The following is a 23,642-nucleotide window of genomic DNA, read 5'->3' as shown; positions in this document are numbered from 1 at the left end:
CCTTTATGTATCAATAGTAGGAATAACTTCACAAGAAAGAAATTCGAAGCAATGTTAATTTTCCAATTAACCATGTCATAATCCAACGTCATAACTTCACAAAGAGAGTAGTTTTCGAAGTGGTGAAGGGAAATGTTTGCCTCACTTAATAATAATAGAATGGAAGCAAGAGTATTGACTTCCTTCACAGGAAGGATTGTAGCGATATAAAAATTCGGATCTTTACAAGTAATCTTTAAAGCAACACTGAGAGATGCGAGTTCAGAAGTTTTCCCCTATCTGTTGCAGAATGGTCGGAATTGATTCATATTGTCCTGGGAGTGAAGTCGTGTTACCTGACGTTTCTAAAAAAACGTCTTTTGGCCAAAAATGAAGAAGAAGAAATAACCGGCGGTTTTCAAACAAATGCATCAAATTTGAATTTACGAAAAACAAGGGGCAAAAAATGAAGTTGATCACAACCTAGGGGTCGAAAAGGAAATAACCCATTTTTTTTTTTTTTATAAACACACAACTTCTTCAGACAACTTCAATTCATTTATATCAATTACTTGTTCATCTCTTATTATGTGTTTCAATTGATGGGTACAAACTACAAACAGATCTTACAAAAAAGATTAACATGAGAATTCTTCATCTCAATAGGCTTGAACAAAATACTGCACATTACTGTTCTAATAATAAGCTACTAAACAAATATCAGTTACCCAGTTTTCGAAGGCCATGTCGCTTGAGCCGACATGATTATACCGACTATAACTCCGAATAATCCTAATGCACTTCCAAAGATTTCAATCACTAAAATCTTCACGAAAAGAGATGAGTTCTGAGCATCGGATAATGCGCAGCTGCTTCCGATTATTCCTACACATAGCCTGTATCACACCGAACAAAAAACTAATATAAATCAATGTTTGAATGAAGATAAAATAGTCTCATACTGATGTTTTTGTTACTGTAGTAAGAAGTTTAAACAACGACAGTTAAAGGGGTTCTCCTAAGAAAACAGGTTATTCTAGAAAACGACAAAAAAGTATAACACAGGTGTGGTCAAAATTTGTTAGGGGTATATGATCTGAGGTCATTATATGGAAGTACTTACCCACACACAAGGTTCGCGAAACCCACAATGATGCCAGAGGCGAAGATGGCGTATCCAGCTCTAAGAGATTCAGGTGCATATATCTTGGAGTTTGGCACACTTTCTAGCTTTGTTTGTAAGATAATGGCGACAATGACCCCGTATATAGCAACAGCCTCACAGAAAATCACACTGCAAGAGAAAACATTATAAATCTGAGAACCCAAACTCGATCATAAGGCTTATCAAGAATATATTTGGAACAAACAGCTCAACATCCCACGAAACTTTGAGCCAGAAATTAAAGAACCCGAGATAAAATGGGGTATATTTGCTTCTTTGTTTTTTCTGTATCAGGGAATCACTACATCAAGAGAGACAAAGAAATATACCAAGGTAGAAGTTTCTAGGTACCTCTTAGGCCAAATTTGGCGTGCAGGAATGGTATACGATTACCAGGAATGGCATTCCAAAAAGACGTTTGGTACGTTGGAAATCCTAAAGGAGAAATCTCAAACTCAGGGTGGGTGGGTCTGCGGTTCCCTTTCTCTTGGAATTGTCAATCAAACAATCTATGGACAAAATCAATCTATAGTAGTCCTATTTATGACCAAATCAAACTCAGGGTGTGCAAAACCTAGAATTTTTATTCATTGCTTCAGGATTAGTTAGAGTTATATTTTGCAAGTAAATAAGTAATGGGATCTGACGCACATGCTCAACAATGAAATCTTGGGATCAGGTAATAGCATAGAAGCTCAACCCAAAATGAGTCTTGGAGATGATGTGCATTGTGAATATAACAGTTCTGTAACACCACACAAAGATCATAAGTTATTCTTCAACGCTAACTTGAAACTAGAAAGAAGTCAAGAACTTCATTCAAGTCCCAAAACGAGAATCCAGATACACGATCCACGACAACAATTTGAATCTCCTCCCAAGGATTTTCCCCATATGAAAGTGACACCAATCAGCAGTTCATCTTACCACAAATCGTTCATCGAAGGTGAACCAAATGTGTGTCGTACACTGCTACCCCATCCAAACTTCTTTGTCATAGGCCGATGCAAGATCCTCGTTTAAGTACGCTCACACAAGAAAATCCTTTATAGGGCTGATTGATCATAAGCGTTTCAATATCCCCGTGTTAAAGTGCATGACCCATACTGGGGTACGATCTACAAACTTCATGGTCTTTGTGCAAAGGTTTGGTACTTCTGGCTAGTCCTTCCTTCTAACTCATACTCTTTTAGCCGGTTATCCTAGTACCTCTTCACACCGATAATTTTGGAATGTAAGCCCCAAACTTATAAGTCTATTACACACAAAAATTATAAGATTGAAGTAAAGACTACACTTCAAATTTCAAAACATAACTTGTGAAAAAAATGACAACTTTAGCTTTATATTAAACCTCACCAATAGGGTATACCAAGAAACACATCAATTTTATCGAAATTCAATCATGGGGGGAGTAAACTTTCTCAAGGGTAACGTTGTGCGAAATTACTACTAAGTCAACTTCATAACTCCTAAGATCAAAATCTCCAAGTTATTCATAAATTAACCAATAAAAGGATAAGTAATCTTACACAATTTAAAACCCTAAAATCAAAACAGCAAAGTGAAATTTCATATGATAAAGAGAAAAAAAACAGTTTGATTTAAAGTCAAATTGAGGTTCTTAAACCTGATGAGATTCTTAGAAGTGATACGAGGAGCTTTAATTGCAGCACCAATTAAACTACTTCCAGTTATATAAATTCCCCTACAAATTAAAACCCAAATACCAAAAGGAGAATTAGATTTGAGGGTAAGTGACAAAATTACAGTAAGAAATAAAGATGATTTGATCTTACCAAGCAGCACCCAAAACAGAAACACCAATGGAGATTGCAATTCCCACAGCAGCGAAAGTGTAAGGTGAAATTTGAACTAGAGCATGGGACCATGAACTTGATGCCCCAACTATCATCGACCCAGACATTGTTAGATCGAGATTAATAATGGGTTTCTTTTTTGGATCCAGCAAATGGAGTTAGGTCTAGTTGTCTAGAGAGAGGGAGAGATTTCTCCCTAATTATCAACGTGGGACTAAAAGAAAACAAAGGAGACTTGCAAATTAACTACTTCAGTCCTTCCGAGTTTCATGTTATCTTGGAGATACCCCTCAGGTATTGGTGAATTTGTAATACGTACTCCAATAGTTTACTACCTCTTGGAACAAAAGAGTTGGAGGACACCTAAGAGCAAGTCCAATGCGTCCCGGTCCCAGGGCCTTTAATTCACCTTTTCATTCAAATTTAAGGGTCCGGGCTCAGACCCTCAAAATCGACTCCAATGGGGAGCGGTCCCGGGCCCTTAAATTTGAAGTTTTAATTTCTTAATTTACTTAAATAATTCGATTAAACAATATCGATTACAAACTTAACATTTGATTAGAAATTTAAATCTACGACAATACGACTAAACAACAATAAAAAAGTTAAAAATAACTAGAAGGGGTGTGGATTACTGCTAAACCAAGCTTTACGCGCCTCCATAAGCAACCGTGCACCATGTTCGTCAAGAGAATTAACATCAATCTTCATTAAGTCTATTCCATATTGTCGGTCTTTTGCTTTTTTATCGCTTTCAAGGAACCTTTTTCGAATTTCTAAAGATTCTTTCATGTGTACCATTTTTTCTTTCTCTTCCTCCATTATATTTTGCCAATATTCCGGCGGAGCATCACCGACTACTACTTTGTCTTTAGTGGTAGAATTTGTCGAATTTTCTCCGACTCTTGCATTTGCTTTGGCTTGTTTACGACCTATTGGTCTTTCCTCCGATGGATTGGTATTAGAATCTCTTTTCCCAGATGTTGACTCTCCTGGCATGTCTGCCATCCACTTGTTATGCGACATCAAAATTTTGTAAACATGTTGGAATTTAAACATTTTTCCTTTGTAATTGTTTTTATAAATATCAAGTGCTCTTTGAATCTGAAAAAGATAAAAATTGATTTAAAAGGATATTATGAAATCAAAAGATAAAAATATATAGATTACAAGTAAGAAAAATTACCCGATCATAGTCGTTCTCTCCGCTTTTTGGAACTTTATTTACTATCCTCAAAGTAGAGATGAAACTTTGACACTCGGTATTTATGTCACCGAAACGAGATTTACAACCCTTTTTCGTGCGTTGAGAGTTTGTAAGTTCATTAAATTCATCAGTTACTTTTTGCCAAAACATAGTAGATTTTTGGCAATTTCCGACAACCGCATCAAATGTGAATTTCAAATAAGAATTAGTAAGTACTATATCTTCATTGGTAGTATACGCAACCCGTTTATTAGATTTCTTGGTTGAAGTCGTTCCTTCAAACTCGCAAGAATCATCTAAAGTTTCATCTACCGCCGAGGGAACTCGTGAAGAATCATTAAAAATTTCATCACTTTCAAATTGGCTAGATTGATAACCGGGATTTTGAAGGAGATTCATAAATAACTCATTATCATTGAAGGAATCCATCGAAAAAGATTGAAGAAATTTAAGAGAGTTGGAGAGATAAAATGAAAGAGTTGAAATAGAGTGAAATGAGAGAGAGATAGAGGATGATTTGGGTTCAACCCCTATTTATAGGGGTTGAACCCAAAATCTGGCCGTTGGGGAAATCCCACGGCCAGATTTGTTCCCCAAGGTGACCGTTGGGGAGCCCCAACGGTCCCTTGGGGAGCAAAGGGCCGGCCCCTAATAAGGGGCCGCCCCTTATTTGCCTCCGCCCTCCTCCTGGGACAGGCTTGAGTCCAATGGGGAGGAAGGGGTGTCCCGGGCCCTTAATTTGAATTAAGGGCCCGGGACTCCTCCCCATTGGATTTGCTCTAATGTGGAGGTTCCAGCTTCCAGCAAAAGTAAAAAAAATCCATGATCTAATGAACTAGGTTTATTAAGGTTAATGATGAAATATTCATGATGTATCTATGTCATGTATGACTCTTGGAGTCCAGGTAAAAAAAAAATTCATTCCTAAATTTCTAATGGCGAGCCTTGTAAAAGTGTATATGAGCTTTGATTAGGGCCGATATAAATAACGAATACTAGGCTTGATTGCGTTTATCTTAGGGAACTTTTACTCGGCCCCAATAGTGTTAATAATTCCTCCCCTACCTAAATGACTACGACAATTCACTCGGACCATGACACTTTATTAACATCCCTCCGGTGGTGTCAATTTGACTTTGAACTCAAAATCAATTTGATTTCAACGATAATATTCTGGAGTTGAAACCAATGGAGTTAAACTAGTTTTGTAAACCAAAATTGGCACGTCTTTAGTAGTGGTGCAAGGGTTCGACTTGGTAACCAAAATAAAAAGGTCTGAACCTACCTTTAGTCCCGATCGATCATTTTTAAAATTAAAATTGACAAAATAAAATACCGTATCGTGATAAACTGATTTCAACCTAAATCTAAAGAAAAATCATCGAGATTACTCGATCTGGATTCGTTTGGTGACGAGTTTAGCGAGACAAATAGAGAAGTGTTTTACGACCCTTTGAAATCAGTTGAAACGATTTTATATCAAACACAAAAGTGAGAGTGTGCAAGAAGAAAGTATTTTACGCCCCTTTGAAATCTATGGAGTTAAATCGATTTGGATCAAACACAATAATGAGTGCTTGTTTTGAAATATGCGTTTTTAACACATGGATACACTAAAAATTTGAGTTGCCCAATTGCTCCAATAATCTGTGGAGCCTTTACAGATTCCCTTTGGCATATAAAATGTGCCATAAGGTCACCACCAATATTTCAAATGGGTAAAGAAATTGAGAAAATATCTATCTGGCCAAAATTAGGGATTTTGCAGAAGAGAAGTTGCAATTGAATTTGAATTTGATTTTGGTATCAAATTTTGGATCCTATTAGCAAAAGTTTGATTCTTTCTTTGACACTTTTCAACAGTCAGATGTTTACCAACAAGGTGTTCTCCAATTGACTATTCCTTCTCTAACTGATAAAGATTCCATCTTTACACTTTTCTTCTTCTTCTTCTTCTTCTTCTTCTTCTTTATCTTGCACAGTTTTGTTCTCACCACCGGCCGCCGCCACCACCACTCCACCACCACCACTACCTTATCTCTCTTTTTATCATTTCTATGTTCCATTACTGAAGTAAAAGTTAGGAATTTTGTGTTCTTGAAGAGACATGAAAGCAGTTCTACATACAAAAGGACTTCTCTCTCTTCCTCCAAACCCAAAAACTAGAGTTTTCAATCCACAAAATGGGTTAAGAAATCGCTTAAACATCCAGAAAAATAATACCCTCAATGGGTTTTCTCAATCTACTGATGGGTTTAAAAAATTCCAAGGGTTTATCCCAAAAAACAATGGGTTCTTCAAAAAAGATAGAAACTTGCAGATTTCCTGCTCAGTTGCTTCTTCTGATGGTTCAGCTTTTCTTGATGATTTTGATGATAAACCCAAGTTTTTAGGTATTGAGATAACTACTCTTAAGAAGATTATCCCACTTGGGATGATGTTTTTTTGTATTCTCTTCAACTATACAATTCTTAGAGATACAAAAGATGTCTTAGTTGTGACAGCTAAAGGAAGTAGTGCTGAGATTATACCATTTTTGAAGACTTGGGTTAATTTGCCAATGGCAATTGGATTTATGCTCTTATATACTAAGCTTTCAAATGTGTTATCAAAACAAGCTCTTTTCTATACAGTTATGGTTCCTTTTATAGCTTTTTTCGGGGCATTCGGTTTCGTTCTTTATCCTCTTAGCAATGTATTTCACCCAACAGCACTTGCAGATAAGCTTTTAGCTTCACTTGGTCCTAGTTTTCTTGGTCCAGTTGCTATTTTGAGGATATGGAGCTTTTGTTTGTTCTATGTCATGGCTGAGCTTTGGGGAAGTGTTGTTGTTTCAGTTCTGTTTTGGGGATTTGCTAATCAGGTAAAAATGATTTTAGAACTTGGGATCTTATCCATTCATTTCTATCTTAAATGTTTTGTTTCAATTACAATTCTTGCTTTTCTAATAAATTTTGTCATGGGTTTGATGAAATATGATTATTTATTATACATGCTATGAGTTAATGAAAGAGATCACCATTCAGTAATCTTGTTTAGGTTCTCCAAGAATTGAGAGATTTTTGGTAGACTGTATATTGGATAAAAAAGGCATTCAGTATAACCAATCTAACCAGGGTAAAGATCCAATGGCTCATGCATAGTTAGCATCATCTCGTGATATGCGGAAAGATGTAAACAGTCGGCCCTTTGATTGTAGGCTACATAAGCATCGAGTCTGGGTTCGGGGTATAGAAGCTAGAGTTTCGACCAAATCGGATCCCTGATATTGAATCGATTGTGGATCTTGCATATCGATGTTTTATCTGATAAGTTGGTTTTACTTGTTCTGTTTACTATGCTAATTTTTTTGCATAAGGAGTGCGTCAACTTTTATGGAAGCTTAATGAGAATTAGTGGAACAATTCAATGCTAATATGCAGTCAGATGACAAACTAGAGATAAATTTCCATTTGAATTCATAATACTTATAAATTTGCAAATCGATCAATCCATTTTTACATGTGAATCCACTCGAACTACCACAAAAGTGTGCAACTAATCCTCATGCCTAGGAAACTCCGGTCGCCCCTTTGAGCTATTTTCCTCGAAACATTTCTTTCTTAATTGAACAGTTTCATATGTTTTTTTACAAGTTTTTATTCTTTTCCGAATTCCAAGCTTCATAAAGAGGTATAGACAATATTTTGTCTGGATTTATTTACCTCTCTGTGAAGCTTTATTCTCGTATATGGAACACCTTTGCTCTTGATAAGGATTTTACTGATACACGATCGGAGTATTTTTCTCTAAAACTGTGATTTTAGCGGGGTTTCTGAGAAATACAAATAGCCTATGATATTGCAGCCTTTTCTGGCATCGATATATAAGTATTAGTTTTTCGGAGCCGTAGGCCCGTAAATAACTTATTTGTTCGCTTTGTTGCAGATTACTACTGTCGAAGAAGCGAAAAAGTTCTACCCGTTATTTGGACTCGGAGCAAATGTGGCTCTCATTTTCTCGGGTCGAACTGTCAAGTACTTCTCTAACCTGAGAAAAAACTTGGGCCCAGGAGTTGATGGTTGGGCTGTCTCATTGAAAGGAATGATGAGTATTGTAGTGTTGATGGGTCTTGCGATCTGTTTTATCTACTGGTGGGTCAATACTTTCGTGCCTCTTCCTGCCCGTAGCAGCAAGAAGAAGGTAAATCGGCAAACCTCATATTGCTTATCTCTTATCTCGGTTTGACTTCCAGCTGACGTGTCTAGAAGTTCCCTACGGGCCGTAGCATGAAGCACATCCAGTTGGTGCCCTCTTAAGTCATTTTGTTCATGTGCTGTTAATTGTTTTGCAGGAAAAGCCGAAAATGGGCACAATGGAGAGCCTGAAATTCCTAGTATCGTCAAGATATATTAGGGACCTTGCAACCTTGGTGGTTGCCTATGGTATTAGCATCAACCTTGTCGAAGTAACATGGAAATCAAAGCTCAAGGCTCAGGTAAATAAAATATATCGATTTCAAATTCCATCTATCATCTCAGTTTGCCTTGTGCTAACAAAGTTCTCTCGTTTTTTCTTTACTACCTCAGTTTCCGAGCCCGAATGAGTATTCAGCTTTCATGGGCGATTTCTCAACTGCGACAGGGATTGCAACTTTCTCAATGATGTTGCTAAGTCAATGGATTTTCAATAAATATGGATGGGGAGTTGCAGCTAAGATTACTCCCACAGTTCTTCTCCTCACAGGAGTTGGATTTTTCTCGCTGCTCTTGTTTGGTGGGCCAATAGCTCCTCTTATCGGGCAACTAGGGATGACTCCTCTTCTTGCCGCAGTTTACATTGGAGCTTTGCAGAATATTTTCAGTAAGAGTGCAAAATATAGTTTATTCGATCCTTGTAAAGAAATGGCATACATCCCATTAGACGAAGACACAAAGGTCCGAACTTAAGAAAAACCCGAATTCATATTTCATTTATATATTGGTTTCTGCAACTTTTTCTCTCCTTTGCCTAAAACTTGACTTTGATTGCAGGTTAAAGGGAAGGCAGCCATTGATGTTGTTTGTAACCCCTTGGGGAAATCGGGAGGAGCTCTGATCCAACAATTTATGATCTTAACATTTGGGTCACTTGCTAATTCGACTCCTTACCTTGGAGGAATTTTATTGGTCATTGTTCTTGCTTGGTTAGCGGCAGCTAAGTCTCTGGACTCTCAGTTCACCGCATTACGTCAAGAGGAAGAACTTGAGAAGATTGAGGAAAGATCAAATGTGACTAGTCCAATAGTGGCCCATGAAGGAACAAATCTTTCGGATGGGGCCAGAAATGGGCCTCTTGCTAGTGGGCTGAGCTCAGATGGTGATGTATCTAGTAGTTCTTCTGAACCTTCCAAGCCCAACAAGATCTAGTAAATTTCTTTGATTACTTGATATTTTCGATACAAATAATCAGATGTAGAAGCAGGTTAGTTAGAGCTGGTTATTTACAAATCCTTTACTCCTTTTTGGTAGGGAAAGAACTTGAAATGTGCTTGTTTTTATTGCTTTAATTTGATGTTTTAAAAGTAATGAAAGTCATGGTTCCCTTACATTTTAGTGTTTTGGAGATTACCTGTTCTTGCTTAACTGATCAATCATATTAGAAAGTCCGATAACAAATCTCTAGTATTGTTTGTTTATTTCTAACTCAGATCCAAATCTTAGTCTAGGTGTCGTTGAGTCAGGATTTAGAATGTTTGTTTTTGTCTGATTTGTGATGTCTGACTTGTGTGAGTAGTTGGTTTGAGATCTATTTGAGTTGGGCAATTCAGATTCGGAGGAGTCAGTTTCTCATTCTAGAACTCCCCATATTACTTGGTAGGGAGAGGAGAACAACTTCATGGCATAGTGGAGATGTTTTCAAGGTTTTGCTTACTTGAGTTTAGAGTTGGGCAATTCAGATTCGGAGGAGTCAGTTTCTCATTCTAGAACTCCCCATATTACTTGGTAGGGAGAGGAGAACAACTTCATGGCATAGTGGAGATGTTTTCAAGGTTTTGCTTACTTGAGTTTAGAATGTGTATGGGTTTCTTGCAAAGAATTAAACTTCGAAATATTTTGGTCGAGATGACCGAAGTATTTTCATTTTCATGTCTATCGAAATTTCATTATTTGATTTATTGGTATTAAAGGTTCAAAATTATGTTCGAATAGAAGTCAGTTTCGTTATACTAGTTAGTTTCTCTTGGAACTACCCAAGAGTCAAAACTGTTGATAAATATGCACGAGGGTAGAGCGAATGTCGGTAGGGACAAAAACTAGTGATGAGTTCAGCTAAGAGAAACCCTAGCAGCCATCCATCTCAAAAGGCCGACCACACCAAAAAAAAAGAAAAGAGAGAAAAAGGGGAAAATCTAAGAATGTGATTTTTAGGTATAAAAAAGTGATGGAAAGGAAGGGGTTGACGTATGAATGGTTTGGATAAGGAGATGAAAAATGGTCCCCTAAAAGTTGAGAGTTGTTGGATATCTAAGGTGGCCTTCAACTAAACCATTACTTATTTGGCCATTTTCCTTATTTCAGTTAGCTAACTGTTATCTTTCTTTTTCAACTTCCACCGCCCCCTTCCGTTCTACTCTTTATTTCTTTTCTGTCGATATAGGACAGTAAAACCAGAGTTCAATGGACATAGACAGTTCTATAATCTCAATCCGTTAGAGATAGTATTAGAGATAAGTTTGGAATTACCTTTGAAAATAAACTTGGGAGATGTTACAGAGATAAGTTAAGGACGTGTAATCTCAGCTATTGGAGAGGAAAGTATATTCTAAAAAAAATTGCTCTTCCCCCTGTTATATAGATGTGATCCACATATTGATAAAGTGAAAATTAGAGTAAATATTTTTTTATAGAATTTGTATGAAATAATCAACTGTGAATGAAATGAATAGAAATAAAGATATTTTCTGTTGAGGGAAGCTAGAGAAATAGGATAGAAAAACCAATATTTGAACTCAATTGTTAGATAGCATATTGGAGATAAAATACATTGTATGGCTATATGCCTTTTTTATCCAGAGATGAATCTAATAGACACCAATAGAAACACTGGTGAGTTTTTACATAAATGAATAATGATGTCTATATACATACGTGCGATCTAAGTTTTATAGGTGTAAGATTTTGTTATGAGTGAACTATAATTCCACGAAATAACCTCAAAATTTTTACGAAGTCTCAGCTCACACATATTGCATATAACCCGTGTTCAAGGCGTTTTCCTAAGCAATTCAGGACCACCACATCTGTACGTTCAAAAGATGAGTTGTTTCGACTCTAATACCATATAAAAAGTGTATTTAATCTTTTAGCATATGTAATATAAGAATAAGACGGAACAACATTAGATGTGGAACACATTTACTATTAAATATATAATTACGAAAAGTTGTTTACTAGTGATATTTCCGGATATATACAACAATTTACGACTGAAAGATAAACATCTAATATAATATTTCAATGGTTGTATGGTGTCCCTTGTTTTTGTATATCTTGAACTACATTGACCTAATTATATAGTAGGGTGTGTATTCTAACAAAACTTGAAAATATCTAAGCAAGGCTTGCAACTTATGTATGTCAAAAAAAAAAAAAAAAAAAAAAAGAAATACCAAAAGCAATAATTAAGTCTGTCAAATTCCAATTCAAGCTACCCTCAATCATTTTGTCATCATGTTGTTCTCTTCCTGTTGTTTGAGTTTGACAAACGGAAATATAAATATATATCTGATTTATAATTTTAAAGGGTTATGACTAAAAAAGTTCAAAAAATATTATTATTAGCTTATGAAAAGACAGCTCTTACAGAAAACTTACTTTTTTTTCAACAACAAAAATGAAAAAGAGAATTACTTTGAATAATGAAAATTTATTGAGAAAACTTGATTCATTTAATCTACTCCTATAAAACATACTTAGCATCAAATATTTCTACATAAATAATTGTTTGATTGAAGCTTTATATTTTTCAAATTTATTCTCAAACTCCGAGGATACCTAAAAAGACTAGGAAGCGGAAAAAGGTAAAATTATCTGAGCTTACCAATCAAAATGGAAATTGGGAAATATCTTAGCTCGCCAGTACGGAACCAAAGTGACATGATATTCTACTTCTCCTTCGTATCCAATTCTCTGTGCTTTTTTAAGAGGTTTCGCAATCCAAAACACTAAATTTGGTGTACTGAAATTTGCAGTCTAAATTATTATTTTTTTGAAATGTGTATAAATTTAACTACTGAGGTAGTTAACTATAAGGAATATTTGGTTAACTAGTTAAGATATAAGTTTCATGGAGATAAATGTTTGAGAAATATACTCTCTCTTCAACCATCTATTGAAACTTCAAAAGGACCTTCCGTGGAAACGTCAAATTTAAAGCTTTAAAGAAAGAGTGAGAGAATTTTGAGGCAAAGAGAGTGATGAGAGAACGAGAACTGTAGAAAGGGAAAAAGAGATGAAGGTGATGGCGGTGGTGGCAAGATGAAGAAGAGAGAGAGATTGCAGAAAATTTTTAAAGGTCTAGTAAAGACAGTCTGACCGTTGTCGCGATGTTTTTCGACAATAATTTCCTTCGTTGAGAAAGAATATGCAGAAAATGATTGAAAGGGAAAGGAAAATATTATCGTTGATTGTTAACTTTGATTAACAATATCATGATATTTGGCCCAAATTGAGGTAGTAGACAAATATGTGGACCAAATTTTCTAGTTAGTCACAAATTGGGGGCAAATTGGAATTAACCCATTTAGAATTGGCCCCTAGTTTGGCACAAAGGTCATGAATCCTTGCCAATGTGCCCTTGCTATTCAATCAAGTGAGGTGGACTATACATGTCCCACATAGAAGCCTACGTGGCAATTCATGATTGGAAAATAAATGAAATATTAATGCAAGTCCACTTCATTTATCTACCCCATCCGTGACCCAACTTCTCTCTATACTTTAATAAATATGATTAAAGAAATATTAAATAAGTGCTCGCGTGCTTTACTACCTCATACACAACAACCACTTCTTTAAGGTCTTGAACTTGATTATATTATTACTTGGTGTTTATTTCTTATTTTCTTTGTGTGCTTCTAGTTCTAGTAATTCACTATATCTTAAAACTAAACTAGTACGTTTGTAATAATGGATCGTGCTAGTTGAGATACCGATTAGGTATGATTTCTTTAAGATTCATTTTCGAAAGGTTAAAAAATTGACTCCGTTCTGAGATAATCTATATACTTAAATTAATCAGTTTTTTGAAAAAGTATTTGCACTACCAAGTTATACAATTGAACTTTCGAGAAAAAAAAAACCTTATACAATTGAAATTTTGTATTTATTTATCAGGGCCGGCCCTAGTTGTTAGGAGGCCCAAAGCGGTGGGCCAAATTGGGGGCCTATTAGAAAAAAAAAAAAAAACTCTAATTTTTTCACATTGTAAAATTTACAAAATGAACATCTAACAGTAATTTAATTAAAATATATCTGTCAAATAAAAAAAAACGAGCCTTCATTTGGATTTTGGAGTTAGAAAGTTCTCTTCGATTTAGACTTATTTCATTCATTTTTTGCTCTGACTTACTTAAGACTTGACGAAAAAATAAACTTAGTAGATTATAGTACTTTCTTGACATATATTTAATGTAATTTTTACATCCTGTTTCATTTTAACACAATCGAAAATCGTAGTAAGAAAATAACAATTTCGTAAATGTTGGAAAACCCAATCATTAGTCTCAATTCATTGTAGTGAATTGTTCAAAGCATGATTTACTTAATATATAGGAAAGATTAAAAAATCATACATCCAATGAATTTATACTAGTTGAACCCGTTCCAGGGATAAAATAATCCATTGACAACTAGTTCATTTTCACCAAAAAGGAAAAACTAAGTGGATGCTCTTTCAAGAACATAAAGGTGGTGTGAAAGAAAAGCTTTGATTGTGTGTTAGAAAAATTGAGACGTGGGAGGTGAGACTTGAACGCGAGCCTTGAGGGTCATTTGACATGTGCTAAACCGCTCCACTAGGCTGTAGCTCCTTTGAGTTTTATTTAGACCTGCTACTGTATATAACAGCTCATTGCTACGGGGCCCTTCCCAAAGTTGGGGCGACTGCTTTGGTCGCTTTGGGCCAGCGCCACCCCTGTTATTTATGTATATTGTAATAGGTGAGCCACAATGAAAATAAAACTCTTTCTGTGTTATAATAGTATGTGTATCTGTTGCTTGTTTTCTTTTCTTTATTTTGCTTTTTTGTGATATTTTTTGAGTTATTTCTTTATTGGCCCCCTACTTTGTGATCAACTTCCCTTATAAGCTCACGTTTTTCGTGAATTCAAATTTAATCCTCATTTGTTAACACTGACAGTTAACTTTTACGGTCAATATTTTTGTTTCCATATTTTTCCTTCTTATAAAAATGGTTTTATAAATACAAAATTAACCCCCTTTTAAATTTGGGTTAATCTTTAAAATATTATAACTATTTTAGAAAAAACTAAGGAGCCAAAATTGAACACATTTAAACAAAATTAAAAACATCATTATCTCTGCACACATCATCATCATCTCGCCGACCGACCAAATTTTCAGGCGACCTTCAACATAATTTTTTTTTTCAAATCTCTTCCTCTTCTCTTTTTTTTTTTTGCTTCATCTCTCTCTAATCTCTCTAACCTCTCTCTCTCTAACCTCCCTCTCTAACCTGTCTTTATACAACTCCGACGAAAGGGAGGAGCCCTTCGCCGGAGAAACCAGACCTCAAAGGTCTTGGTTTCAAAGTAAAACCAGACCTTCAAGGTCTGGTTGTTGAAGCCAACTCTCAGTCTGGTTTCTCCGGCGAAGGGGCTCCTCCCCTTCGCCGGAGTTGTATAGAGAGAGAGAGAGAGGTTAGAGAGAGAGAGAAAGGTTAGAGAGAAAGAAAGGTTAGAGAGATAGAGAAATTAAAGAGAGAGGTGGATTAGAGAGAGAAAAAGGTTAGAGAGAGATCGAAAAAGGTTAGAGAGAGATTAAGCAAAAAATAAGAGGGAGAAGAAGGAATTTAAAAAAAAATAATGTTTGAAGGTCGCCGAAAAATTTGACCGGTCGGCGACATTCGCCGGAGAAGATGATGATGTGGGCAGAGACGATGTGGAGGTGAGAGGCGATGAGATGGAAGAGAGAGGGAGAGATAAGCTGTTTTTGATTTTTTTAAGAATTTTTGGGCTTATAGTCCAAAAAATGGGTCCTAATAGGACATTTTAGTCCTCTCTAATCCTATAAAGGGTTTCAAAACCAAAAAAATAATACAAATGGATATCTAGTCCATTTGGTGTCATCTAGAGAGAAAACACAAATCCCTAGAATACATATTAATTTATAATACCTATACTAACCTTCTTTATATATAAAATCTGATTTACATTCTAAAATCCAAAATATCTTTTTTCATTTTTATCTCTCACCTTTCTCTCTCCAATCACGTTTATAAACATAGTAACCGTGATCTTCATTATCTTCAGTAACCGAAACCTGTTTATCTTCTCTCTCTCTCTAAATCAGAATCGTTTGATAATCATCCATTAATCTCAGAAATCTTGTTTCTTCTTCATTAGAGCAGCTGAAATCATCTTCTTCATCGTTTATCAGGTAAGACACATTACAGAAATCATTTTTCGTTTCATTGGAACAAATTCTGAATCAGATTTAATATTGCTTTTCAAGTAATGTTAAAGGTTTTGATTTCTTCCTTTCTGTTTAATATTTTTCATCTTCATCTTGAACTTTGTTCATGAATTTCATTATAATCGAATTTCTCTTTGTATCATCTAATCAAATCTTCATCATTATTCAGTATTTTCTCTCTCTAAGATTCATAACCGATTTTATTATGTTAATGTTAAATCCGTCTTTACTGAAGATAATGCGATTAAGAAGTGTTTGTATCTATGTATTTTGTTACTTTTTAGTAGTTTTAGGTTACAGATTTTTAGATTATTTCTTCAAATCTTCATCAAGGTTTCCGTACAATTTTTGATGCAGTGAAGATCTCGTAAGATTTGTTATAACTGAATGCAAACGATATATAATTTAACATAAATTACGGATCGTTTACAATAAATTACAAATCATTTTTTATCCAGAGTAGATCTAGTACGATTTGGTTGTAACAGAATGTAAACGATATATAATTTACACGACATTACATGATGTTTACAGAACATAACACATACATAACGCAGACGTCTTTTGTACGATGTTTTTATAACAGAATGTAAAATATATTTATTTTGTTACAAATTAATCATACTTTATAAATAATATCAAAAACATCTTATAAATCTGCATAAATTAAATATAATTTATTCAACATTACGCGTACTTTTTTCCCAAAACAGTTGCCGTTTATAGTACAATAAATGTTCCAAAAATTATATGTAATTTATTGCACATTATACATATTTTTTCACATAACAGTGACCTTGTGATTCGAATTAACGTTATGTTTGTCTCCTAACACATTATGAAGTTTAACAAACAGTATGCATAATTTATTCCATTATACATGTCGTTTCTAGTAAATTATATGTTTTGTTAACAAATGTATATGTTTTCTTTTTGCAGTTTTGTTGTTACTTATGGAATTTCCTACTGAAGTTGGTCATTTGTTTCCTGGTGGTGCAAAATCATTTGGATATGCTTTTCGACAATATAGTGTAAATGTTGTTTGTCCTGCTCAAGACTACATATGCTCTTCGACAATATAGTGCAAACGATTTTTTTGTAACAGAATGTAAACGATGTGTAATGTAATAGAAATTATGTGTAATGTAATAGAAATTATATGTAATTTACTGAACAAGACCCAAATACATTTGATAAATTACGTTGTATACTTGACTAATGATGGTTTATTCGTCATAAATAATACATAATTTACGTATTTGTTTCATAATTTGTATTCGATGTGTATTTATGTGTGAGTAAAAACGAAAACAAATGCTACTTTAATGTTCCCAGAAAAATATACTATTTCCAAAACTGAAAGTTAAGTGAGAGAAAGTGATATATATGGTTTGTATATTAACCCCCAAATCACGCTAAATTGATCCTAGATTGATTCGGATAATAGGAAAGAGAAGATTTGATTTCCAAATCTGTTTAGAGGAGAGAGAAATTATGATTTGTTTCTATCTATTTTTTTCTAATAAATCTCCATATTTTTGGCTAATAAATCTCCATATTAAATTTGCAAAGAAGAGAGAGAAAATTGATTTGAGAAAGTTTAGATTTTGTTTCTAAACAGATTATAGAAGAGAGAGAAATTTTCGTGAGAATCTAACCGTTTTTTCCTAAATTTATCCTAAAATCAAGGTACATTAAACCGTTTGAAATTTTTGTGCGGCCCCACACATTAAAATCCCGTGAAAAACGACTGGGACATGGAAGGAATTATGTAATATATATTAAGGGTTTTTAGTCCCAAGATCAAAAGGACTAAAAATCCATTTTTTGGGAAGATTGGACCCTAAACCCTTTTTGAATATTATTTTGGGCCATATACCCACGGACCCTTTTTTTAAATGTAATCCATTTTGACCCCCTAATTTGTTCTAAAGTAGTTACAATATTTTGAAAATTAACCCAAAATTTAAAAGGGAGTCAATTTTGAATTTATATAATCATTTTTATAAAAAGGACAAATATGAAAAAAAAAAATTGACCATAAAAGTTAACTAACAGTGTTTACAAAAGAGTATCAAATTTAAATTTACGAAAAACATGAGCCCTAAAAGAAGCTGGTCACAATTGTAGGAAGCCAAAAAAAGAAATAATTCTATTTTTTTCACATAATTCTATAAAGTTGGAAAGTAATTTGGGAAATAAAATAACATTCTAAAATTGCTAGTGTAACAAGTGGGTGGTTTATGAATGACTTCTTTCAAAAATACTGTTAAATAAATTCGTCTTTTACAATTATTGCAATGATATATTAGGATTACTAGTTTGGCTTAGTTAAGCTTAAGAATGTTTAAAAAATGATTTTGTTATTATTGTGATCAAGGTTTTATTTTTATACGCCACTCTGATAACGATTATAAGTCAATTTTATAGGGAATCTATTTTCGATTTTGAGTATGTAGATTTTGGTTAATCACATTTGATTTCAAGAGAGCAATATAATTTTGAGTCAGAAGTTGATTTGTTTGTTTTCTACTATCTAATATTCGTCTTCACCTACGCCACCAACTCTAGCTAACACCAACTCTAGCTAACACCAACTCTGAACGCCACAACCATAATCTTCATTTTCTCTGCCCTATCTCTCTAATCTAGTGAAGGAAAAAATTATTTGATTTTAGGGTAAATACCCAAATTCGGCCATGTTCTGGTTTGGGAAAACCCTTAAACTAGAAGATTTATTTCGGCGGAGGAGACCTTCTCCTTTTGCGATGACAACTGGAAGTGAAGGCAGAGAACATGGTACTAAGTAAAGATGAAATTGAAATATAAGAAAACATACGGGAAGGATTATAGATTTAAACCTAAATTTTTATCTAAGTTAATCAAAGACAAATGTGTTTGACAAAGGTCTAAGTACTCAAGAGACGCTCCCAAACGACTCAATTATAATAATATCCTCTTAGTGAGGTGTATCATACAATTAAAATAACACTGTATAGCTATTGTTATTGGTGTATTTCTTGTGACCATTTTCTAGTTTACTTTATTAACAGTGCTATAACGACCATAACCATTGTTTTACCACCATTTCACCACTTAAAAATATTATATGTCGAATCTAAATTTTGCAGTTTTAAACACGGACACCTATGAGAAAGATATAAAATTTGTACTCATTTGAATTCGAGCTTGTAATATAATTTTGAAATATGATGGCACGATTCGTGTACTCTTATTAAAATCATTGAGAAAATCAGGTAACATCTGATAAAAAATATATATATTCACAAATATGTCATTGGAAACAACCTATACAATATATATCTCATCCACAATAATAATTTTGGAATCTTTTTCTAAAATAAACTCCAACTATAAACAATTAATTAGTTTACTTCTAAAGAAAAAAAAAAAAAAAACAAAGACAACTCCCACAATAAAAACTCCCTTCCCTCACAGTACCACCACTACTACTACTACTATTAACACCAAACAAGAAATGGATGTTAGCCGGAATTTGACATCTAACGCCGTCGGTCTTCATCTTCTTCCATCGGAACTCATGCACGATATCCTTTTCCGTTTATCTTTACCAGAAATCGTACGGTTAAAATCCATTTCAAAAACCCTAACTTCCCTTATCTCCAGTGATGATTTCCGCTGCTATTATAATCTTCAATCTAAATCAGATCCTTGGCTTTTCATTTATAAGAAACGATCCCTTCGTGACTCAGTTCTTCATGGGTTTACGGATCGGTCTAATCGTTGGTTTAAAATTCCAGTGACCGATTTATTATCTCTGGTTGTTCCTCCCGGCGAAGATCTTTATTTTCTTGTAGCTTCCGGCGATTTTTTGCTTTTCGCTTTGAATAATCGTCGAGAAGTAATCGCCGTTAATATTAATTTAAACTCCGTTAAGAAGATTCCACCAAGCCCGTTGGGTCCACGTGGGACGTCGTCGTGGCGACGATCCGGTTTTAAATTATTAGCTGGACCACCTGGTTCAGACCGATTCAAGTTCTTATTCGCTGAATTGTTTCAGAACCGGCCGACTTTATTTGAGTACACATCAGAGACTAACACGTGGAGGTCGATTCAAGCGAGTGAGAGTGAGTTGACTCAGCTACGTGGCAACAACCAGAAAGTGGTGTTCTTGAACGTCGTTCACCGTCGGACTGAAAGTATTGTTCTTGCTGCCGGACCAGGTGGAAGTGACGAACCAATAATCCTACGGCCAAGATTTGATGGTGGTGGAATTGATGAACGGTTGGCGATTGCATTTAGTACAGGAGATGTAGTTGATAGATTACACGTGTACGGTGATGGATACATGGTGATCGTAAGATCTGAGGGTGTAGGAATGATGATGATAACATTTATAGAGATTTGGGGGATGAGTTTGGATGGTAGAAGATGGGAGTTAATTTCAAGGGTGCCCCAAGAAATTGTGGGTAGAGTGAGAAAGGTTTATAGTAAGATGATGGGTTGTTTGGAAGAGAGAGAAAGAGTAATTAGGGTTATTTTGGTATCTAATTTTGAAGGAAATTGGGATTTGATTTGGTTATCTTATGATTTGGATAACAAAGAATGGAAATGGGTCCCACTTCCTGAGACAAGTATGAAAGGTGTAAACATGGCTGGGATTACACTCTCTACTGGTCTGACATTGTGATTTTGATTTTTCATTTTCTATGATCATTGTTGTTCTTAGTCTAATTGTTGATAATTAATGTGTTTAACTTTGAATTTGTGAGTAAATTGGTGGTCAATTGTGCAGGGTTTGGAACTTGTAGTCAATTGTGTAGGTTCAATCTTTCATACCGTCAGTGATACTGTCTGTTTTGGTGTTTCGAGATAAATAAATTTGAAAAACGTTGTGAATGGATGTTTGTGAGACTATCTGTTTTTGTCTTAATATGGTCAGTAGAGAAGGGAGGCCGGACCACTTTCCGAAGGCGACCCCATTTTGACCTTTCAAGGATGTACTAATGTCTCATTAGAAAGAAATATTATTTCGAAAGTAACATAACTCATGTCTTAAATCTATTTGAAATATAATTATTATTTTAAAAGTAACATGCAAAATTCAATTTCAACAAAAAAAAACATACAAAATTCAAAATATGAGACTCTTAACTACGTTGGGCCCAAGTCCACCAACCACCATGAGGTCGTGAGATCGAGTCTCGGTGGTGGAAGCAGTTGCCATCAAGATTTATCCTATGTAATTTAGGCTATGAATAATGTAATAATTTGTCGGGAGGCCTCTTCGTTGTCGGGCTTTAGGCCTCTTTCATTCTCAGTTTAAACTAGGCGGTTATCGTGCTCATTACATTTCCATGATGCATCTATGCCTTGTAACGACTAACGTAGACCGTAGTCGAATTCTCCAAAGAAAAAAAAAACTACGTTGGGCCCAAAGCGGTTGCTTTGGGCCCGGGCTGCCCTTGCCCGGAGGGAGTTGGGTCAAGAAGAATTACAGTCAGACGAGTCAGATTCAAAACGTTAGAAAAAATTACAAGAAGTAACCACCTCAATGACGTTGTATTCACCATTTGCTATGCAACATCAACCTCGTTTGCCTGAAGCATTAGGTGATCAAGAATCATACATATCGAATCTGATTCAGAAAACGTCATGTCCCCAACGAAGAATTCTTGAACAACACCATCAACTTCAATTGAACTACATCCCGGGGACCTCTCAATTCCTCTGGAAGTCATAATATCTCTCACTCTTCTAACTTCATCAAACTTACCTGCTTCAGCATACATATTGGAGATAAGAACATATAAACCTTCGTCATTCACCTCCAACTCGATAACTTTTCGAGCTACTTTCTCTCCGAGATTCAAGTTCCGATATAATCGACAAGCAGAAAGAAGCGAACCTAAGATGATTTCGTTTGGTTTCAATGGCATTTGTTCAATAAAATCAATAGCTTGTTCTAAGAAACCTGCCTTACCAAACATATCAACAACACAACCATAATGTTCAATACACGGTGTGATTCCATATTTGCTAGACATTGACAAGAAGTATCTATAACCTTCATGAACTAAGCCAGAATGGGTACATGAACAAAGAAGAGCCATGAAAGTTACACCATCGGGTAGTAAATCGGTCGAAGAAATCAGCATTTGGTTGAAGAGTTTGATAGCTTCGTTTCCGTGACCATTAATGGCAAGTCCTCCAATTATAGCGTTCCATGAAGATATATCTCTGCAAGTCATTTCTTCGAAAATCTTTAATGCCATTGCTATACTTCCACACTTAGCATACATATCAACTAACGCATTTCCTAAGTAAATATCAGTTTTCACATTATGTTGTTCTATATAAGTATGAAGCATTTTGCCTTGATTTAGTGCTCCTAATTGAGCACAAGCTGATAATAAGCTAACTAGAGTAACTTGATTTTGTTCAATTCCTAAGAACTCCATCTCTTGAGAGAGTTTCAATGCTTCTATAAACTTGCTTCCTTGAACATAACCGGTAATCATTGTCGTCCATGAAAATATATCTCTGGCTTTCATCTGACGGAAAACAAGCATTGCTTCATCGATATCTCTACACTTACAATACATGTTAACCAGAGCATTTCCGACAAAAACATCATAAGTTATGTTGTTTTCTTTTATATATAAGTGCATAAGCTTCCCTTGCTCTAGATCACCCAATTGTGCACACGCAGATAATATGCTTACCATTGTAATTTCGTTGGGTCTAACTTCTTCGTTCTTCATTTCTCCAAACCACTTTAGGGCTTCCGCCGGGTGACCATTTTGTGTGAACCCACCAATCAATACATTCCAAGAAACTGCATCTTTCGTGGGGATTTTACGAAAAACTTCTAATGCACTTGACATATTTTTACACTTAAAATACATATTCACGAGTGCGTTATTTATAGTTGTGTCGAATTCCATCTTATTCTCCATTATATAAGAATGAAGCTTCTGCCCTCTATTATGATCTTGTCGATATCCACAAGCCGAAAGTAAGCTAACCATTGTGACTTTGTTTGGCTCAATACCTTCCATTTTCATCTGATCAAACAAATTGAAACATTCCTCGGAATGATTCGATTGAGCGTAGCTTGAAATCATACTTGTCCATGCAACCACATCTCTTTCAGGCATTTCATCAAATATCTTTCTTGCAACTTCAATTCTCCCACAACTAGCATAAAAATTAACAAAACCAGACATTATATACATATCTGATTCAAACCCCCATTTCACAATCTGCCCATGAATGAGTTCACCATTATTAACTTTATGAAGATTAGAACAAGCTTTAGTTATGATTGGGTAAGTATAATTATCAGGAAGATAACCCCTATGCATCATCTGTTTGAAAAGTAAAAGAGCTTCTTTTGAGGAATCATTTTGGGTGTAACCTCTGATCATGGAGTTCCAAATGAACTGATTTGGATGGTTTAATTGATCGAAAACTCGACGACCATAATCGATGTTGAAATGGGTAGATGAAACAGTTAAAAATGCAATGATTCTACTCACCAAAAAAGTATCTTGGATCAAACAAGTTTTTATCAAATACCCATGGATTTGACTCAATTGTTCTATTTTTGAACAGGTTTCTATGAAGTAGATTATGCTCTGATAGTTTTGTTGCCATATATTACTGGTTCTGATTACTGATTTGGGGTGGAATTGGATATATGACATCTAAAGATTAAGTTGAACTTGTCAGGCTATGTTTCATGTACTTGTCAGGCTAGAAGAACAGATAGGATGGTGCGGAGCATCTGGGTCTCACGGTTTTAAAAAGCC

At 35.0% G+C, this 23,642-nt stretch overlaps 3 protein-coding genes and 1 pseudogene across 4 annotated transcripts; 2 read left to right on the top strand and 2 right to left on the bottom strand.

Moving 5' to 3' along the window:
• Window positions 1-550: 550 nt before the first annotated feature.
• Window positions 551-3,180, bottom strand: LOC147537112 (V-type proton ATPase subunit c''1). Its single transcript, XM_086644007.1, has 4 exons — window positions 2,944-3,180; window positions 2,775-2,852; window positions 1,103-1,273; window positions 551-875 (listed from the first exon to the last, which is right to left on the bottom strand). Exons 1-4 carry the CDS (start codon window positions 3,069-3,071, stop codon window positions 704-706), a joined length of 549 nt encoding a protein of 182 aa, XP_086500133.1. The 5' UTR covers window positions 3,072-3,180; the 3' UTR covers window positions 551-703.
• A 2,555-nt stretch (window positions 3,181-5,735) lies between these two features.
• Window positions 5,736-9,737, top strand: LOC147537111 (plastidic ATP/ADP-transporter-like). Its single transcript, XM_086644125.1, has 5 exons — window positions 5,736-7,034; window positions 8,099-8,353; window positions 8,505-8,648; window positions 8,740-9,087; window positions 9,184-9,737. Exons 1-5 carry the CDS (start codon window positions 6,279-6,281, stop codon window positions 9,556-9,558), a joined length of 1,878 nt encoding a protein of 625 aa, XP_086500251.1. The 5' UTR covers window positions 5,736-6,278; the 3' UTR covers window positions 9,559-9,737.
• Window positions 9,738-19,126: 9,389 nt separating this feature from the next.
• On the top strand, window positions 19,127-20,724 carry LOC147537110 (GRAS family transcription factor family protein). The gene has a single exon (XM_086641182.1). The coding sequence runs from the start codon at window positions 19,139-19,141 to the stop codon at window positions 20,516-20,518; it is 1,380 nt and encodes a 459-aa protein (XP_086497308.1). The 5' UTR covers window positions 19,127-19,138; the 3' UTR covers window positions 20,519-20,724.
• Window positions 20,725-20,882: 158 nt separating this feature from the next.
• Window positions 20,883-23,613, bottom strand: LOC147537109 (putative pentatricopeptide repeat-containing protein At3g05240 pseudogene; annotated as a pseudogene). Its single transcript, XR_015225417.1, has 2 exons — window positions 21,256-23,613; window positions 20,883-21,144 (listed from the first exon to the last, which is right to left on the bottom strand). The product of XR_015225417.1 is annotated as a putative pentatricopeptide repeat-containing protein At3g05240 pseudogene (transcript).
• Between the last annotated feature and the right edge of the window lie 29 nt (window positions 23,614-23,642).

Source organism: Eschscholzia californica, unplaced genomic scaffold (assembly GCF_041429995.1).
Source record: "Eschscholzia californica isolate CP2 unplaced genomic scaffold, dmEscCali1.0.p SCAF_5, whole genome shotgun sequence".
NCBI classification, from domain to species: domain Eukaryota; kingdom Viridiplantae; phylum Streptophyta; class Magnoliopsida; order Ranunculales; family Papaveraceae; genus Eschscholzia; species Eschscholzia californica.
The sequence above is the reverse complement of the archived record's forward strand: the minus strand, read 5'-3'. Positions and strand labels throughout refer to the sequence as shown.

What these genes read in the sequence shown, in the direction of transcription:
- LOC147537112 (XM_086644007.1), bottom strand. Translation starts at nt 3,071, where the DNA reads ATGTCTGGGTCGATGATAGTTGGGGCATCAAGTTCATGGTCCCATGCT. An exon ending in TCTGTTTTGGGTGCTGCTTG is followed by an intron (nt 2,853 to 2,943) that starts GTAAGATCAAAT and finishes TTTAATTTGTAG; the next exon opens with GGGAATTTATATAACTGGAA. An exon ending in ACTTCTAAGAATCTCATCAG is followed by an intron (nt 1,274 to 2,774) that starts GTTTAAGAACCT and finishes TTTCTCTTGCAG; the next exon opens with TGTGATTTTCTGTGAGGCTG.
- LOC147537111 (XM_086644125.1), top strand. Translation starts at nt 6,279, where the DNA reads ATGAAAGCAGTTCTACATACAAAAGGACTTCTCTCTCTTCCTCCAAAC. An exon ending in AATCAAAGCTCAAGGCTCAG is followed by an intron (nt 8,649 to 8,739) that starts GTAAATAAAATA and finishes TTACTACCTCAG; the next exon opens with TTTCCGAGCCCGAATGAGTA. An exon ending in CATTAGACGAAGACACAAAG is followed by an intron (nt 9,088 to 9,183) that starts GTCCGAACTTAA and finishes CTTTGATTGCAG; the next exon opens with GTTAAAGGGAAGGCAGCCAT.
- LOC147537110 (XM_086641182.1), top strand. Translation starts at nt 19,139, where the DNA reads ATGTCATTGGAAACAACCTATACAATATATATCTCATCCACAATAATA.